General features: G+C 35.8%; 1 protein-coding gene across 2 annotated transcripts; it reads right to left on the bottom strand.

Annotated features, from left to right (window-relative positions):
- Nucleotides 1-7,518: 7,518 nt before the first annotated feature.
- LOC107821059 (U-box domain-containing protein 4-like) lies at nt 7,519-16,050 on the bottom strand. 2 transcript variants are annotated; one of them, XM_016647453.2, is made up of 6 exons: nt 15,691-16,031; nt 12,943-13,008; nt 11,516-11,796; nt 11,164-11,280; nt 8,625-10,544; nt 7,519-7,926 (listed from the first exon to the last, which is right to left on the bottom strand). In XM_016647453.2, exons 3-6 carry the CDS (start codon nt 11,789-11,791, stop codon nt 7,867-7,869), a joined length of 2,373 nt encoding a protein of 790 aa, XP_016502939.2. In that variant the 5' UTR covers nt 11,792-11,796; nt 12,943-13,008; nt 15,691-16,031; the 3' UTR covers nt 7,519-7,866. The 2 variants fall into 2 exon arrangements, with proteins under 2 accessions (XP_016502939.2, XP_016502938.2); XM_016647452.2 differs by lacking the exon at nt 12,943-13,008 and having other exon boundaries at nt 15,691-16,050.
- Between the last annotated feature and the right edge of the window lie 4,064 nt (nt 16,051-20,114).

Raw genomic sequence — 20,114 nt, 5'->3', positions numbered from 1 at the left:
CTCGAGAGCCTCTCTTCGGGACTACCACTTCACGTATTCGATAGTGACTTTCAGACGGTCCTGGGCTGCCTCAGCGTTAGCTCTGTACTAGGCCACCATCTCTTCAGCATCAGCCCTGGTTATTTCCGCCACTGACTTGGCCATTTAAAGCTCCTTGCCAAGAGTATCCAGTTGAGTAACGGCCGGGCCCAGTTTTTGTTTTGTTTTTAGCAAATATACTACTAGGTTATTCACCTAGTATTTATTATATATAATAAATCCCAAAATGGGTCCAAATATTATAAATTGACCAACAAGAATTAAAATGAATAGTAAAGAAACGGCTAATGCTATTTAATATAGTAGAAATAACCTATTTGGAAAATGGATGTTACACAACATTTACTCAAATATTTCCAGGTTGTAATGTTGCTTTTGAATATACACACAATTGCAAACTTTCACATGTAGCACCAATAAATCTCTCACCAGGCGCCATCATTTGCATTTCTGAGATGCATAAATCCACAGAAGCTACACCACATTCGATTTGAAATCTTCATAGTGTAGAAGTATAGTAACCATTCATTAAATCTAAACTTGGTTGAAACCCAGTTTTGTATGATTCCTTCCCAATTTATGTAGTAGAATGCTCTATAGATTCAGTCATGATACGATATCCTCCATCTTTTTACATAAGTTGTATGGTAGGTATATTGTTATTGTATGTCGTTCAATAGCACACAACCTTTCAATACCTTCCAGACCACAACAGCAAAAGTCGTACTCCTTAATACAAGTTTTTCTTGTTCTGCCACTGTAGTAGATCTTTGTATCATAAGGATTACATAAATGTTGTTATGTTTCCTACTGAGAAATCTCTCATTTTTTGTCGAGACATTTGGGCATAGCTTGTAGGATGAGAATGATGCCTTTGTGAAACCTTCATGTTGTTGCCTGAATATAACTACAATTGATAAGGCATATAGGTGTCTTGTTGTAACAGTGTTCAATGTGTCGTGATTTTTCTTGCAATCCTAATTCTAAGGTTATGCAATTGTTCCTTGTCTTGGATGATTAGTGTCTTTCCTACATTTGGTAAATCATTAGAAGAGTGGAAAGATATTGTACCTACAAAATAGAAAGTTGTGTTAGCTATAAAATCAGCAAGTTTGTTGCCCTCTCTAAAGACATGTTGAAACATCACATTGAAATGAGCCTTTATCTCAACAATCTTTTGCACTTCTGCTTTAATAGTCCAGGGTATTTCCCATTCCCCTTCAATGCACTTCTTTAACACCATTGAATCAGTTTCTAGTATTAGTGGATGCAGTGCGTGTTCTAGGCAGTATTGTAACCCCTATAGTATTGCTTTTGCTTCTTCTACAACATTGGTGGTCACTCCTAGCTGAATTGATAGTGCAAACTATAGATCTCCTTTGTCATCTCTAACACAGAAGCCTGCTGAACTAGGTCCAGGGTTCCCCTTTGATGCCACATCAGTGTTACATTTATACCAACCTTCAGTTGGAAGTTGCCAAATCACGTTTGTAGTGATCAAAACTGGTATGTACTTTTCTAAGAAGTGTATCATTTCAGGCCAAAGCATAGGTATATTAGATAGCCAAGGATATCTAAATCTTGCCAAGTAATGCAATATTTTATTGACTTCATGGATCACTCTGTTTGTAGAAACTATTCCACCATTTCTTCTTGTGTTTCTTTTCTTCCATAGCTGCCAGGTAATAATCGCAGGAGTTGCCTGATATAGTGGTTTTAATTTTGGACAGCATTTTACATTCCACCAAATTCTTATTACTTTCTTCACTTGAATTAGTGGAACCGTAATCCCTGCAGCTCCCAAAAATAATTTTCATACCTTTGAAGCAGTAGGGCTAAGCAGAAAGATGTGTTCATATGTTTCCTCCATTGGTTGTTGGCAACACCAGCATATAGACATAACAATATATCCTTGCCTCCTCCACAAATTATTTGTGGCCAACTTATGCCTCCACAGTCTCCAGAAGAAAAATAATATCCTGAATGGAAAACCTTTTGTCCACATCTGTTTATGTTCCAACTTGTAGTCTACTCTATGTCGCAGAATAGACCAAGCACTACCAACATTTAATTTGCCTGAGGTTGTAGGCATCCAGTATGGTCTGTCCCATTGTTCCTCATGTCCATTGTAATGGATATTCTTTTGAATGTGGTCTGCAATATTTTCAGGAAAAGTGTCATCCAGGAGTTGTTCATTCCATGCCCCTCCTTGTCTTAATTCTAAAACGTCTTGCAACTCCTCATCCACTTCAAAGTCTGCAGGTAGGACATGATATAGTGGACCCAATCCAGTCTAATTTTTATGCCATATGTTGGTTGTGCCATTGTGTATCTCCCACAAGATCTCATATTCTATTTCTTCTCTAACATTCAACATTTGCCTCCACACATGGGAGCCACCTCTAAAGGTAACTACAGTTGGTCTTTCCTTTTTACATTATTTGTTCCACATGAAATTAGACCACAGTGATTTGGTTGTCCTAACCTCCACCAAAGCTTAGCAAATAGAGCTTTTGATACATCCTGCAATGTTTTGAAACCTATTCCCCCTTCTTCTTTAGGCAGGCATAGGTTTTGCCAAAAAGACCAGTGTCTACTCCTACCTTCTTCCTTAGTGTTCCAGAAGAATCTAGCAAATACTTTTTGCAAGTATTGTAGAATGTTTTTAGGAGCGTCTAGGACAGAAAGAAGATGAACTGGCATGCTTTGTAGTACACTAGTGATTAGAGTGGCCTTTCCACCAAATGATAAGAGTTTACCTTTCCAAGCATATAGCTTAGCCTTCACTTTTTTGATTATATCTTCATAAAACTCATTCCTTCTTCTAGTGTAGAAAATAGGGCAGCCTAGATATATGGAAGGGAATTGACTTTTTGCAAAGCCTGAGATGTTTCTAACTTCTTGAAATAGAGATTGTGCAACATTGGTATGCATGTAGTAGGAGCTCTTTGTTTTGTTGATTAGTTGTCCTGAGCATTGTTCATAGTCTCATAATACAGTCATTATCTTGGTCAAGGATGATTGGTGAGCTGATGCAAAAATGATAGTATCATCAGCGTAAGATAAATAGTTCAAGAGATTATACCATTTAGGCATGCCAAATCCCACAAAGGTCTCATCTTCAAATAATTTATTCAAGGACCTTGATAATACTTCAGCTGACAGGATGAATAAGGACGGAGACAGTGGATCTCCTTGCTTAACACCTCTTGAGGATTTAAAAAAACCTGAAGACTGCCCATTGACCAAGACATAGTACCAATTATTTGAAAGGATATTCCAAATCAAGTTGATGAAATATTCTACAAAGCCCATCCTTCTCAGTACATGCTTCAAGTAATTTTATGAAATCTTATTATATGCCTTTGTCATGTCAAATTTTATCACCACATTGGCAGGTTTGCCTCTCATCCTTATGTTAGTGACAATCTCCTGTGTAAGTAGGATGTTTTCAAAAATACTCATTCTCTTTAGAAATCCAGATGGTTAGGGGAAATGTATGAAGGCAGAAACTTTTCCAGCCTATCATGGATAACACTAGAGATCACCTTGTTAATGAAATTACTCAAACTTATGGGCCTTAAGTCTGAGTATGTTTCAACTCTTGGCTTCTTTGGAAGTAGTACCAAGTTGGTGTGAGTGATTGACTTTGGCAGCCTAGCACCAGAGTAGAAATGAAGTATCATATTGTGAATATCATAACATATCACCTCCCAACATCCTTGATAAAATAAACCAGTAAAACCATCGGGTCCACTTGCATTGTCTCCATTGAGCTCAAAAATTACAGCTTTGACCTCCCCTAATATAGGGAATCTACATAATTCCAAATTCTGTTCCACTGAGACCATATTTGGTACATTGTCCAGTATTGATAAATCAGTAATATCCCCTTCTGTTGTGAATTGATTTTGGTAGAATTCTACTGATGCAGAAGCCATATGTTCTTGATCTTCTAGCCAAATCCCAATATGACTCTGAATTCTTTTTAAGGTAAGCTTCTTCCTCTTTCCATTAACAATGTTGTGGAAAAATGTGGTGTTCCTATCTCCCTCGGCAAACCATGTCATTCCAGATTTTTATTTCCAGTATTATTTCTCTATGCTTAGCTACCTTTTTAATTCTTACTGAGCTTTCTGAAGGACAATTCTATTCTCAGTTGTAGGCTCCTCTTCAAACAAAATCTCATTCACCTTAACAATATCCTCCAAGATTGCCAACTGCTTGAAAATGTCACCATAAGTATCCCTACTCTATTTAGATAATATTGACTTCACCTTCTTTAGTTTGTGCTTGAACATTAAAAAAGGATCTCCAATAAAATCAGAACTCCAGTTCTGTCTCACTACATCTATGAATGTAGCATGTTTTGTCCAGAAGTTTAAAATTCTGAATGGTTGACATATTTGTTGCCCTATTCTCCACAAGTCATTTGCAATGGTGCATGATCTGATCCAGTTCTAATCAAGTGCTCCACTTCAGTTGTTGGAAACAAATTCTAAAATTATAAATTGACAAAAATTCTGTCCAGTCTCTTAAAAATACATTCTGTATTAGGTCTTCCATTCCACCATGTGAAAGGGCTTCCTTTATAATCTTGATCAAACAAACCACATGAGTTTACACAAAAAGCAAAGTCCTCATATTCAATTGAGTATACTGGACGTCTCCCTATCTTTTCATCTTCATGTAATATCATATTAAAGTCACCTCCCACCAACCAAGGTAATTCCATGTCACTTGCCAAGTAATACAAGTTGTCCTATAACTCGAATCTCTCCACATATGAGTATTTTGCATACACAAAGGTCATCAAAATGTGCTGGTCAAGATCATGATGGAACACCTTTACAGTCACTTGTTGAGCATTGTCTGTAACCAACTCCCATTCAACCACAGTATTGAAGAACAACCATATCTTCTCATTCACATTTGAGAAGGCAGTTTTCATATTCAATCTGCTCTTATATCTTTGTATATGCCCTGAATTCTTAAAAGGCTCCATTAGTGCTATCACACAGAAATTGTGCTCCCTTTGCATATTGATTACCCTAGAAAAGGCCTGTTGAGTGTTGACAGACCTAATATTCCAGATTAATATCTTGATCATTATTTGGTCTGAGATGCAACCCTTCTAGGCAGAATCCTTTTAGCTTTTGGTATTTCTTTTGTTTGGCCTTTTTTCCTTCCTTTTTTACCACTCTTCTCACCAGCTCTGGGTGATAAATCTGCTTCCCTTGCTATTGCCTTAAATTTTTCTGTTGTTGATTCATCATCCATTTCCTCTCCACAGTTAACAGGAGCCGTTGTTGCATGCTAAATCTCCAGTGGTTTGGCATTGTGTGTTACCAGTTCATGCAGGACTTGTAAAGGTGATTGTTTTATCTTCTTGTTTATAATAATAGTGGTTAAATAATAAACCTTATGTAGTATCAATTTCATTAAAAAAAACTTCGCCTCTTCATAAGCACAATAAAGTTTCTCCATGGTAGATTTTATTACATTTTTGTAGTTTTAGTTATTTCATAAGAAATGCAATCTCATATTGCTAAAAATTGTGTGAGGAGAGGATGGTCTAATTTCCATTTATTTCCTTCTTTTAAGTTCAGTAGAAACACTATAATTACAAGATAGGAGTATTTACTTTAGTTGAGAATATATTGAAAATATCATTAGCGAGTAGTGTGCATAGACCATATAAAAATGGTACTATACTGGTTGAAGATCTGAAAGATCCTTTGTTAGAGAGCGTTTTTATTTCCAATGTAGAATGTTTCGGTGCGAATTCGAATCTTGTCGGATCTCAATCAGGGGTGGATGCATCTTTCAAGTTGCGGGTCCATCTGAACTAAGTATTTTTCACGCGCAATATAAATTTATGTATAAAAAGCACTAAACTTACAAAAAATAATAGATATGAACATCATAACTTTTAATTTATTATTGCTCAATGATAAAAAATTAAAAACCTTGAAAATCAAAAGAAATTAATGTTACTTACATATTACCCACACAATAGTATTATTGAGTGCTACAAATGATTCCAAGGAGATCTAAAGATAAAGAAATTTGTTTCAGTCAGCAGGAAACAAAGTATTTATATGTATTCGTCACTCATTCTCTTCCTATACAAGTAATCTCATTGTTTTTTTTTCCAATAGTAATCTCATTGTCACTACTTTGCAAAAGAAAACATATGACAACATATCTAATTCAAATTTCCCACATCGTTTTTGAAGAATGACTTTTGTTACAATATAATTGAATGACATGACATCTTCCATTGCCGAGCCTTGTAACGTGTGCTTGTAACCTAAGTAGGGGCAACAATGTGGTGGAATGTTAGGTTGATCTTGAAGGCTGGGATTTAAATGGCTAATGCCTGGCCTGCCCTATCCAAGCATGGGGTTGAGTCATGTGGCCCAAATGAAAATATGGGCTTCTTGTCTTCCCAATTCAGCTCAAAGAACATTACTTCATTTATCTTTTCTTTTTATTTTCCATTTTGTACTCTCTTCCATATACGGCCAACTAATCTTGTTTGTACAATGGAATGAACAATCGATTTATCTCTCCATTGTTGTCTTGCACACTAACCAACCAATAGGTTCAATAATCTATGAACGTTTTACTGTAGGTTCAATAATCAACCTAATTAAACCATCACTTTTTACTGTAAGGGGCTTGGCAAAATCTTCCCAATTCAGCTCCAATTTTTCTCATTCGATCTCATTTCTGAAGAGCGTTACTTCATTTATCTTTTGTTTTTATTTTCCATTTTGTATTCTCTTCCATATACATCCAACCTTTCTTGTTTGTACAACGGAATGGACCATCGATCTATCTCTCCAAGTTTTCTTACAGACTAATGAATAGGTTCAATAATCAGTGAACATTTTCTTCTCCATCAATCAAGATATTATGTGAATTAATATATTACTGAATACAAATACTCATATACCAAAAAAGATTGTCTAATTGCTACAGTTATGATATACCAAATCTATAGTGCCGGCTGAAAGGTAAGGCGAGTAAAGCAACGGCTTTTAGGCCCCCAAAATGTTGGGGCCCCATTTTTATGATTTATTTATTTATTTTAAATGAGTATTTTACAAAGTAAAAAGTATTATTTTTAATTGATTTGTTATTGTTGCTGACCGGGTATGAGAATATATTTTGTTTTCTATTTAGTGATAAAAAATTGAGTTCAACTAGATGATCAAAATCTCTGGAAATATATTTTGTTAACCTTGAAAGCTCCTTAAAACATAGTAAGTAGTCACTTAATTTGATATTGATGGTTTAAACTTAATTTCCAAATAAAAAGTGTTAGGAAAAAAGACTTCAAATAAAATATATACAAAAAAAAAATTATAAAAAAAAATAAAGCCTCTCAGCAAGATTTGGCTTTAGGCCACCAACCGTGTTGAGCCGCCCCTAAATCCAAACATCTGATCTGGGAAAATACAAGTTCAGTGAGCAACTAACAGTGGTATCTAAATATTTGAAATCTAGAACTCAAGTATTGGTACAGTGTACTTATATATCGAAGTACAGAAAGAATAGTTGTCATCAACCAATCTCACCACTGTAAAATTACGAAGGCTGCAATCAGCAACTTCTTGCTTGTCTAAAATTTTCTCCACATTTACATACAAAGCTATTCAGGTAGAATCATCTGAGCCATTCTTTTGCAGATATCACAAATGTTGGAAACATTCTAGGAACTATGATCTCCACATACAGTACTTATAACATCAAATTTACCCACATCATTTTATCAGTTAAATAAAAGAAAAGTATGTGCCTGAATGTTGAATATATAAATCAACCTCTTCCTGCATTACCATGCCGTTGATTTCGGAAGTAGCTGAGGAGTTGTTGAGCCTGCATGTAGCCACAAAAGTGAAATGAAAAAGGGTTAGAGTGTTAAGGCACGTATTAGAACTTAATGCAAGGGGAACTTTCAAGTTGATATCAAGTCATTAGATTGCTTTAAAAGGACAATGATCAAGCTTAAATGTCCGATTGAAGGAGCAAATTAGCCATGGACTATTTTGGTCATTTTTGTAATTAGTTAATAGCTACTATAAATAGTGACATTTAGGGTTTATTTCATTAGTTAGCTTTTTGATGAAGAACATGGATACTCAATGTGAGTGCAGGGCTCGTCTCATTTCTCCTCAATGACCTCTCTTGGATTAATTTAGGTTTAAGTAATTCTTGTATGAGTCATTTAATTTAGGTTAATCATTTCTTTCTTCTATCCTTGATTAGTGATTATTACTGTGATTTCAAGGGTTTATCAAGTTTATGGTTAAGTTCTTGTTAATTCAACCCTAATCCCTAGTTCATCTATCTTCCAATTTCAAGGTGTTATTATTGGGTTGATTAAGTGATACAAGTATAATTTAACATGTTATAACAGGTTATTTACTCTATTTTCCAAGTTATCATATTACTTCTGCTATAAATAGTTACTTGTTATTTGCTGGATAACTTAACCTGATGGTGCAAAAATATTACTCCACTATCACTGCAAAGAAATTAAAGCAAGAAAATGGATGAAATTTCTGGCATCAGACCTTTTCTCTTGCTCTTGGGGTGCCAGACAGCGACAATGCAACTAATGGAGGTACAGCTCCTTCCTGGAGAACCATGTTGCAGAACCTGCTACTGTTAGTGCATAGTTGCAAGAGAGCAGCGGCTGCATTCTCTTTACCCCTTGCGGAGCCCAGCTCAACAACCTCAACTAGAAGAGGAATCCCTCCTTCCTGACCGATTTCTGCTCGTCCCTCAGGAATGGTAGCAAGGTTGGACAAAACTGCAACAGCCTTGTCAACCATCCCAATAGCAGGGTCCATCAACTCTACGAGATATTTTACCGCACCAGCCTGTATAATACGAGACTTGTTCTCATGAAGTATTGACAAGTTAAATAAAGCTGTCGCTGCGTCTTTCTTGCCCCTTGGAGTTCCATTTCCCAATAAATCAACAAGAGGTTTGATTGCTCCAGACCTCCCAATCTTCATCTTGTTTTCCTCCATCACGGAAAGGCTAAAAAGAGTAGCAGCAGAATTTTCTTTGGCCTCGGCACTCCCTGTCTGGAGGACATGAATCAGAGGTTCGATTGCATCAGCATTTGCAATGGCACACTTGTTGTTGTCATTAATTGACAAGTTGAGAAGTGCAGTAACAGCATCTTCCTGTACTTTCATGTCGTTTGAGTGAAGTAGGTTAACCAACGAGCTGATAGCACCACAATTTGCAATTACCATACGGTTATCCATATTATGCTTGGCAAGTAATCGGAGTTCAGCCGTAGCATTTCTCTGCATATCGAGGGAAGTGCTCTTCAACTCCTCAATCAACTTTTTTACTTGCTCCTCAACTTCTGAAAGATCAGCCCTTCTTTCAACTGTAGCTGAAGAAACTATTCTTGGAAACCTCTCGGTTGGTCTACGCCAGATCAGTTGATTACGAGGTCTCATCTCTGGTGTAGATGGAAATTCTGGCTCCTTTGGAAGGACAGAAGCAGCAGGCTTGGAATCCAACCCAACATCCCCTGAAGCAACAGCAGTATCTTCTGACACCTTGTTTCCATCACCAGGAATTACAGGGGAAAAGTTTGAATTAGAAAGCGTGCTGGGTGCCGAGGTTGTTCGATTATGACCCAGAGGGAACTGTTCATCAGCTACTAATGTACTATGACCATGTGAACTTATCTCTCCAGAGTGGGCCATCCGGTCTTCACTCTTAATATGTATCCTTTCAACATCAAAAGCAAGTACATTACCATGAACTCCAGGTAAAGATTCCTCTGAAGAGGAACGGGGATCAGATGGAGATGATTCCTCTCTTTGGTTTACACTTGATGAAATCAAACTCTTTCTCGGAGAACCTAAAGATTGTGTGGAGTCTGGTGACAAAGATGGATGGTTCAAGCTCAAGGACTTTATGGGATCAGGCAACTTTACGTTGTTTATTTCGCACCAGTTTGCGATAAGTGCCTTAACAGTGTAATTGGGAATGAGATTTGTATGTCCCAGAGTTTGCCGTGTCTTGGGGCAAACAGTGAGGCCAAGATCAATCCATCTCCTAATAAAAGCTCTCTCATAGGTTTGACCAGAAGCAACAATTACAGGGTCGGTCATCAACTCAAGTGAAAGAGGGCAGCAAAAATCAGGAGGTATTGGCACAGCGGTACAACTCTGGGACTGTTTTGTAGTAACAAAGCAATCGTGCATATGAGAAACAAGAGTTATCATTTGCTCAATATATTCAACTTCTTCACTCTTTTCAGCTTGTTCAGCATTCTCTTTCAATTTTTCAAGGGCCACGAGCTCAATCAAAAGCCCTTGGTTTGAGTTCAAGCTTAGGCAATCAGCAACTTTGGCAAAGCTATCTGAGCTGGTTCCCAAGCCTTCCACTTGAGCTTTAATAACCTTTGTGATTGTCATTGATATCATTTCATAATCTACATACTTAATTTTCAGTATATAGAGCTGCCATCCAAACAAAAGACATCCACGTTAAAAATGGGGGAAAATTGACAAACACAATGAAGAAAGAGAGAGAGAGAAGGGAGGCAGATTTCACAGCAGGGTCAGATGAATGAAACTCTAAGTTGCTCGGACTCGGGTGTAGATCTAGAGGTCGGCTCCTTCATGATGTAAATTTTCAGATTCGGGGTATAGATCCAGGTAACGGATATAGGTGCGGGGACAGCTAAAAGTAATTCAAATATCTAAAAATAGAGTTCTAGAAATATGTCTAAATTAAAAACATTATGTGGAAAAAATTACAAGGTATTCCAAGAAGAGAAAATATTGATCAAGAGGAGAATCAAAGAAGGGGATAAAAGGAAAAAGACTGACATAAAAATTTCTATATACAAGGTATTCCATTTTCTTCAGTTTCAACCCTAGCTTTTGCTTTGATTTGTTTCTACCCTGAATTTCTCCGTCGATTTTGGTCAAAGTACCCAAAAGCGGTTGACCAGATCCGCTACGGATCCCACACCCACGTTGTGTCGACACGGGTGCGTCACCAAAAGTGAAGAGTTCGAGCAACTTAGATGAAAACTAAAAGGATAGAAAGAACAGACATGTTCTTAGTTCCTACCTCAAGAGTTGTCAAAGTTACATCAGCAGGAAGGCTTTTATGAGAAGATTTAAGAAGCTCAAGTATTTCAAGGCTACATGATCGAATTTTCCCAATCAATGGTTCAGCTTGCAGGACCTACATATCATCCAAAATCAAAACATCAGCAAGAAAGATACTATACAATTTAGCTGAAAATACTGAAAATGTGTTACATGTTAGTCATGAAGATTTTATAAGCACAAAAAGAAACAACAATAGAGTTTTCTTTAATTTTAAAAGTTTTAAGTACTATTAAGTGCAGACTGTAATAAGATAATCTGCTTATTGAAGACATGAAAGTTATGACAAGAGGATAGATCTCCAAACGTACAAAATAAACTTTACTGCACAGCGGTTCCCAGGTTTCGAATAGCTCCCTCAGTTCATCAACACATTGAGCCAGCCCAGCAAATGCTTTCAGAAGCAGCTCACCAGAAGCAGCTTCAACATCAACGATGGCGTCAAGAATCGGCTTTACAAGCTTCAGTATATCCTCAATCTTACAATAATATTTACGAACCAGTTCACCACTTATGTGATCACTTGATGATAAATGGGAAAAACAGGTGATATTGTTGAGAAGCACTTTTAACAATGATATCTCCATTCCACCTGGTCAATTAAAATCAAAGTCCTCAGTAAACCAAATCAATAATATACACTAAGGTTATACACTTCAGTTGAATCACAGAGGATAAAATGGATAAGTTATCTCTTCAATTCAGTAGATAAGAAAACTGATCTGCAAACTATGCTAAAAATTAAGAGAAAATTAAGTCGCAATATTGTATAGAAGCACTTTAGCTAAATCACTAGCTGAGAATTTCCAGGAATACAGCTGATTCTTATCTTTAAAAAACTCATTCAGATAAGGATCTCTGACATTCTAAAAGGATTTAAAATTTGCTTCATTTGAGCCAAAAAAAGTATATTTCAAAGACACAAGTGTCACGAGGAAGATGATCAGTGTTTGGTCATGCTCTTAATTTTTTTTCGTAAGTTTGTTCATAATCTTAATGTGTTCTCATATCACACTTTTAGTGATCCTACTCTTGGACTATGCCACTCTGGACTAAACGTGCTCCCTCATCCTTCTCTATGTGTTACATTTTATTTCCCAGAGTTCCTCCCTTGCTTTTTTCAGAAATTTACTAACAACGTGTCTCCTCCTTCAATTCTGTACTACACTACCTGTTTGAGTTAAATACTTTGAAGGTGTATCCCTTAAAGTAACATTTATGCCCTTTACAGTATCTGTATGAGGCATGTTATTAGAGTGCATAACCGGGAAGTCCGACGACTTCACTGAGTATCAAAAAAATAAAAGTCTAAAAGTCATACAAATATAAATATAAACTCATTTATTGCACAATTGTATTTACAAAGAAAAGGAATATCCACTATGCAAATTTAGCAGTTATGGAGATTTAGCAGTCATGTTGGAACTACATCGAGGTTACTACAACAAGGACAATCAAATTGTATATTTGTTACAACTTGTCCATGGGATTAACAACATCATGCATGAAAAATGACATTGCGAAGAGATTGCTGAATAGAGGTAAACAATGTTGTATCGAAGTTGCCTCGAAGGTCCAATATATCCATAATATGAATGTGGTAGAACTGTAGAGAATAAGATGAATATACATCATACAAGATTGGACCACTAGAGATAATCACAGCCGACAGATGGTGCAAGTAGTACACATAGAAGATAAAATATGACAAGGTTGCCTGAGTTAGTACATGTCTAACCTCTAGATGTACGGGTTAAGGGCAACGATACGATGATTGACAGTGTTAAAACAGGACAAGATTGACCTAAAATCACAAAGAGCAAAGTTATTCCAAAAGACCTAAAACTCTTTTGAAATCAATGCAGACTAAGCTAAGAACATAATATAATGGAAACAAAGAATCTATATAAACAATATTCACTAGTTGTAACTAAGGAATTAGGATTAGTTGTTATTACACTTGCATTACGTCTGGTTTGTCAGAACATAGATTAGCAACTTATACATCCATGTGAGATTAAGTATGAGATTAAGAGAGCCCTCTTGACTTGAATCTTCTATCTAGTCGTTTTAGTTTGGTTAGAGACGTGACCTTTAAAGTCAATATTACCACACATACGGGAAGGGAAATAAGACATCTTCTGAATCCAAAAATTATAAATTCCTGTTGCGTACTTTTACTGAGAACCTCATGCTCCACATGAGAAATACCACGTAAGATTTTGTCGTGTTGTAGCAACTTTAATATCTGAATGGAGAATATTTCTGTCAAATTAGGGTCAAGCTTTTATTCAGCCCCCCCCCCCCCCCAAACAAAAACCCCTCCTGTAGCTGGCTGATTCTGCATATGTATTCAGTCAACATTTGTTAGTTCAGCGCTGAACCAGGGGAAGTGGGCGTGGATGTGAGGCTTGATTCGCAAGTCATCCCGAGTAGAGGCAGCTTCAAGTACCTTGGTTCGGTTATCCCGGGGGGAGGGGAGATCGACGAGGATGTCACACACCGTATTGGGTAGGATGGATGAAGTGGAGGTTAGCATCTGGAGTCCTGTTACACAAGAGAGTGCCACTGATACTCAAAGATAAGTTCTATAAAGCGGTGGTTAGACCGGCCATGATGTATGGGGCTGAGTGTTGGCCCGTTAAGAACTCACATATCCAGAAGATGAAAGTAGCAGAAATGAGGATGTTGCGGTGGATGTGCGGGCACACTAGGATAGATAAGATTAGAAATGATGATATTCGGGAGAAGGTCCACGTGGCTCCCATTGATGACAAGATGAGGGAAGCGAGACTTAGATGGTTCGGACATGTTCAAAGGAGAAGCCCAGATACGGAGGTGTGAGCGGCTGGTTCTGGAGGGCACGAGAAGAGGTAGAAGGCGGCCTAAGAAGTATTGGGGAGAGGTGATCAGGCAGGATATGGCGAGACTCCAGATTTCCGAGGACATGACACTTGATAGGAAGATGTGGAGGTCGAGTATTAGGGTTGTAGGTTAGGAGCTAGTTGAGTCGTGCCTTACTTCGTACCATTGTCGGACTAGCCATGTAGGGTTTTTGTTTAAGATAGCTAGTGGCAATGTTGTGTCTTACTATTTCACTTTTCAGTGCAGGTCCTATTTACTAGCTATCGCTTTTGCTTTGCATGTTTCTTCTAGATTTCATGGTGTTCCTATTTTTCTTATGATTGTTGTGGCGATACTAATATTGTCTCCCTTTGCTTTACATCTTTCTTCTGGATTTCATGGTGTTCCTATTTTTCCTATGATTGTTGTTGTGATACTAATATTGTCTCCTTTTTGTCCTTTTGTTTTTTTGTTTTTTTGAGCCGAGGGTCTTTCGGAAACAGTCTCTCTACTCCTTGGGGGTAGGGGTAAGGTCTGCGTACACACTACCCTCCCCAGACGCCATTAGTGGGATTTTACTGGGTTGTTGTTGTTGTTGTTGTTGTTGTTGTTGTTGTTGTTTGTTCACTACAAGTTTTACTATCTAGTTTAATGACTTCCTACTCTAACCTAATTTCCAGGACGTCTATAGAACATAACTCTCACCTTTTTTATCGTGACAATGGTGTTCGGGACAACTTGCTAACTGATCCACCTAGCAAACCGCTACTAAACACAAGCACAAGTACCAAATAATCCTGCCGAGAAGACTGGAGCAGCTGCGCTCATACTGAGTGTCATAACGGGGATTTTGACCTGTAATCGCAAATCGTCACTCCAATGCCTTAACTGCTCAGCGATTCTTCCGACAACATAACACTCACTATTTAGATTTCAAAGTTGTTATTTCACTGCAGCTAGATACTATCCGAACACAATTCTATTTGAGACTTGAAACACAGAAAGCCAGAAAAGCAAGTGGGAATCTAAGATGGGTTTATAATAAGACTAAACTCTATTACTATGTGAAAAGTTTCATTCTACACTCTATTCTATTAAATGACTCAAGCCATGGCTTTCACTCTGATCTCATCAATATCAACTACTAATAAAATCCTTCTCTATAGCCTCTACGTTTTAAGTTTCAATCATGGGGTTTGGACTTGCTCCCCAAATTAGCACCACAATGTAGCACAAAGATATTTCATTGTTGTATTATACAAACAATATACTCCTTATGTCCCGATTTATGCGACAAATTGATTGAACACAAAACTTAAGAAAAAAAGACTTGAAATTTGTGATTTAAAACATCACATAAATATTTGTATGGCTATAATTCATCTCATTAAGGTAAAACAAGAAGTTAAAAATCAAAATTATTTCGTCATTCTACTAAAAAGAAAAGCGTGTCACATCAAATTGGTCAGAGGGAATAGAAAATAAGCAAGCAAACAAGTATCAGCACAGTAAAAATGACTTGCAATTATTGATGAAATTACAGGTAATTGCAAGAAGCCCTTTCAATTACTAAAGAAAATGGCACCTTAATTACACAGCAACAAGCGTTGAAATGAAATAAAACAAAGAAAAGTAATCTCACCAATCAGAAAAGACCAAACAGAGAGGCTCTTGAGCACACAGTGAAATGAACAAAACCCTAGAAGATACGGCTCAAATATTGAACACCTAATTGATTCCACCAACCCAATAATCAACGCGCTTTGAGGAAATTTCTCAAGAATTTATCGACTCAAATTCAACAGAATTTTCACTTCTGGCAACTTCAACTCCGAATTTTTTCCTTAATTTGGATAGAGTCAGAACCAGATTAAAGCTAAGTTTTTGGCAACTTCAAAAATGTGTGCACTTTGGGGGGGGTTTAGATTGTGGATTATTGTTGCTGGTGTCCGAAAATGGTAAGAGACAGAGCCAAGTTGGATTAATAAATGGATTTTTGATTTTGTTTTTGGCTTTATATTCAGTATAAAAGAAAGGGGATTTAAGGCCGATTTTATGTGTATTGACTTTGTGTTCCTTCTTTGACACCAATATCTTTGACTTGGAAAAGATTACAACTTGAACAGGCATAAAATAAGTACTCCCATTTATTTTTAATTGTCCACTTTTAACTTTACACTCCTTTTAAATAAAAAAAATAAAATATACTAATAACAGCATGCTTGGCCAAGTTTTGAAAAAATAAATATATTTATTTTAGAGATTTGATGTATTTCGCCAAGTTTCTAGGAAAAAAATAAATACTTTTGTGTAATAACACAAGTTGCTTTGACAAGGTGATAAAGTTGCTTCTCAATAGAAATATTTTTAGAAAACTTGCCCAAACACAAATTGATACCTAATATTGACAAAAGTGATTTTCAAGTTGACTAGGCATACACAAACTCCTATTTTTTCAAAAGTACTTTTTGAAAAGTATTTCTAGCAAAAAATCACTTTTCAAATTAAGCAGATTCTAAGGTTTGGCCAAATCGGCTATAAATAGAGTTTGTTTGGCCAAGCTTCCTAAAACTACTAATTTTGAGAAATACTTTTGTCAAAACAGATTTTTCAAAAAAATACTTTTAGAGAGAAATAGTTTATGTTTGGCTAAATTCATTAAAAAGTCCTTTTAGTATTTGATAAAATTATGTTTGGCCAAATCTTTTAAAAAGTATTTTTTAGTGCAACTACGAAAAAAGATAGTATTACTATCATCTTATAATTAATACTTAATGTTTAAATTGAGAAATATTTTTACATATTTTTATGAAAGACATTAGCTAAAGTTTTATTTTATTTACTAGTTAAAATTTAAACCATAAAATAAAAATATATATCAATATTTTTAATCAATATAAATATAATTAAGATCATCTTATAATTAATACTTACTATTTAAATAGAGAAATTATTTTAAATATTTTTAAGAAAGACTTTTATTAAATTTTTTATTTTATTTACCAGTCGAAAATTTAAACCATAAAATAAAACTATATATCAAGATTTTTAATTAATAAAAATATAATTAAATAAAAATAAAAAGAGGAGAAGAGAGTTGTATTTATATTCGAGAGACAAATTGATTAAACTAAGACATATATGTTTTGATTGAAAAGAGATGTCACGATCTGAAATCCCAATCACGGGGTTGTGATGATGCCTAACATCCACTTGCTAGGCAAGCCAACGTTAGCTAAAGAATTACCCAACGGTAGGGACGTTAGGATATATATATATATATATATATATATATATATATATATATATATATATATATATATATATATATAGTCTATACTAATCCCAGAAATCCAGAGTCACAAGTACATGAGCGACTAGAATACTACAAACACGGTCTGAAATGGAATACAACTGTTTGATACAAGATAAATAGTAAAACAAACAAGAAAGTGGACTTCAAGAACTGCGGGCGCCATGCAGCTCTACCTCAAGTCTTTTGAATAGATCTGATCCGAGCAATCTCCTCTATGCGCTACAAGGGCCAATACTGGAATCTGCATAAGAAGTGCAGAAGTGTAGTATGAGTACAACCGACTCCATATATTCTATAAGTATCGAGCCTAATCTCGACGAAGGGGTATAACCTGTACGAATAATAAACAAAAGACAATAAAAATATAGAGAAAACGGATAAACATAAGAATGAGACCCGAAGGTCAACTAACTGAGGGCCTTAAAATAACATCATCTCATAATCCTTATGTCATAGTTATCACAATCCAAAATCTCAACCCATCAATATGGCGCCTAATACACTTTTAGGCAAGGCAAGCAGGATAACCATAATGAACCAAGATAGCACCCACGCAACTTAACTCTAATCATCATTTAAAATCTATTTAGACACTTTTGCCAACTTAAGACTTTAAAATGAATCTTACCACAAAATTTTCACGTACGAGTGTTAACTCTAGGCTTAAGGATTCAAATAGAAAAGGCTTTACAATAAATACCACTTACACACAACAATAACAACATATACAATATTATCTCATATTATGGGGTCTGGGAATAGTATGTACGCAAACCTTATTCATACCATGTGAGGATAGATAGACTATTTCCAATAGAAAATATCACTTACATGCTATTTTAGAAAGTAAACTTAAATTGTGGCAACGTGGGTCTAAAGTGTTGTGTTGGGTTGTAACTTTTTATTATATTTTGCGTCAAAAAGCCTCAAAATGTTGAGAAAAACAAAGTTTATTATCGGTGTTGACCAAAACAATTGCAAGAGTTAAAAATAAAAAATTTCCTAATAATTGTTTTCGATAAAACTACGAAAAATATTACTAACCTTATGAGGGCATATATATTTTTATGCTGCGTACGCGGAAAAATTAAAATTCTACTTAAAGTATTTCTTTGAGTGTACAAAGGTAACGCCACTTTGGCAAAGTTTTCAGTTTTGACATTTTCCTATTTTATTCATATTCCTTAGCAGGAAAGGAGAATTCTGTAATAATGCAAACCTTTCTTTTCCTAGCTACATTTAGGTGTCGACGTGTCGTGATGCTTAAGTACTTAATTATTACATTATTTCCTTAATATTAATTTCCATAAATAGAGTAAAAAAAAATTCCAAAAAAATTATATAATTGGTTTCCTAGTAATTATGGTTTTATATCGTGCTTATTTAAAGGGGCCTTTACATCCATAAAAGCATTATTATTCGTAGAAATGGCGTGGGATAGCCATTTTTTAATATAGTATTTAATTTTTATCCAGTTTTTTTAATGTTAGCAAAAATAATCACAACTCTATTAAAATTAATACGAAAAGACGTTTTTACCCTTTCTTCATGAGTGCTGTGTAAATATTAAGGTCATGGTGTCCTTAACATTTACACTGCACACATAAAGTTAAGGACATCATGTCCTTAATATTTACAATAAACATATGAAGTTAAGGACATGATGTCCTAAAGTTTAACAACGGAAGGTGCAAATACAAGACACTTTGTCTCTAATATTTACATAACATTCATGAAGTTAATGACACAATATCCTTAATATTTACATAACACTCATAAAGTTAAGGACAGTATGTCCCTAACATTTACATTGCACACATGAAGTTAAGGACACCATGTCCTAACATTTACACTGCACATATGAAGTTAAGGATATAGGGTCCTAAAGTTTAACAACAGAAGGTGCAAATACAAGTTAAGAACATTATATCCTTAACATTTACACTGCACACATGAAGTTAAGGACGCCATGTCCTTAACATTTCCACTGCACATATGAAGTTAAGGACATGATGTCCTAAAGTTTAACAACGAAAAGTGCAAATATAAGACATTGTCCTTAATATTTACACAGCATTCATGAAGTTAAGGACACCATGTCCTTAATATTAGTACAATGGCATTTTCGTCCGGACAGGTAAAAGATTATTAAGCACTGACTAAAAAGTAAATATATTTTAAACAGTGGCCAAAGAGTAAAGACATCTCTAATCAATGGCTAACCATGCACTTCCCCTTATTATTCACAGTATTCTCTCCAAAGTTCAGCCATGACTTTTACAAAGAGAACACTTTTCTGCTTCATCATTGCAGTTATAGCCACTTCCACGCGACTATCCATGGCCACTGTGTATGAGGTTGGAGACTCACAAGGTTGGACCATTATAGGGAAGGTTGATTACAATCACTGGGCTTCTACGAAGAAATTTCAAGTCAATGATACCCTGAGTAAGTAATATTTTCCTCTCTTTTGTATATTCTTGTGTCATCATATAGCTCTTTCATGTTTTGACGACGAAGAAATTGGGGTTAGGAATATTTAAGTTATATACACTGACATAATATTTACCAAATCATACGTGTTTCGAAGAGAAATCTATATATTGTCGTGCACGTAACTTAAACTATTTACCCTTACTGTCACTCGTATATGAGATTTTCATCTCATACCAATTCTTTCGAATTCATTGGATCCTTTCCGCGTTCGAGAATTTCCTTCCTCCACTCCGCCCCGAAGAATAACTAGGACC

The sequence above is a fragment of the Nicotiana tabacum genome, chromosome 19 (genome assembly GCF_000715075.1).
Source record: "Nicotiana tabacum cultivar K326 chromosome 19, ASM71507v2, whole genome shotgun sequence".
Lineage (NCBI taxonomy): Eukaryota > Viridiplantae > Streptophyta > Magnoliopsida > Solanales > Solanaceae > Nicotiana > Nicotiana tabacum.
Note: the sequence above shows the minus strand (reverse complement) of the source record. Positions and strands in the feature narration are given on the sequence as shown.

Coding starts and splice junctions, on each gene's coding strand:
- LOC107821059 (XM_016647452.2), bottom strand. CDS start 11,791: ATGGAGATATCATTGTTAAAAGTGCTTCTCAACAATATCACCTGTTTT. Junction 10,545..11,163: donor TAACTTTGACAACTCTTGAG/GTAGGAACTAAG, acceptor TTTGGATGGCAG/CTCTATATACTGAAAATTAA. Junction 7,927..8,624: donor CCCCAAGAGCAAGAGAAAAG/GTCTGATGCCAG, acceptor GGCTACATGCAG/GCTCAACAACTCCTCAGCTA.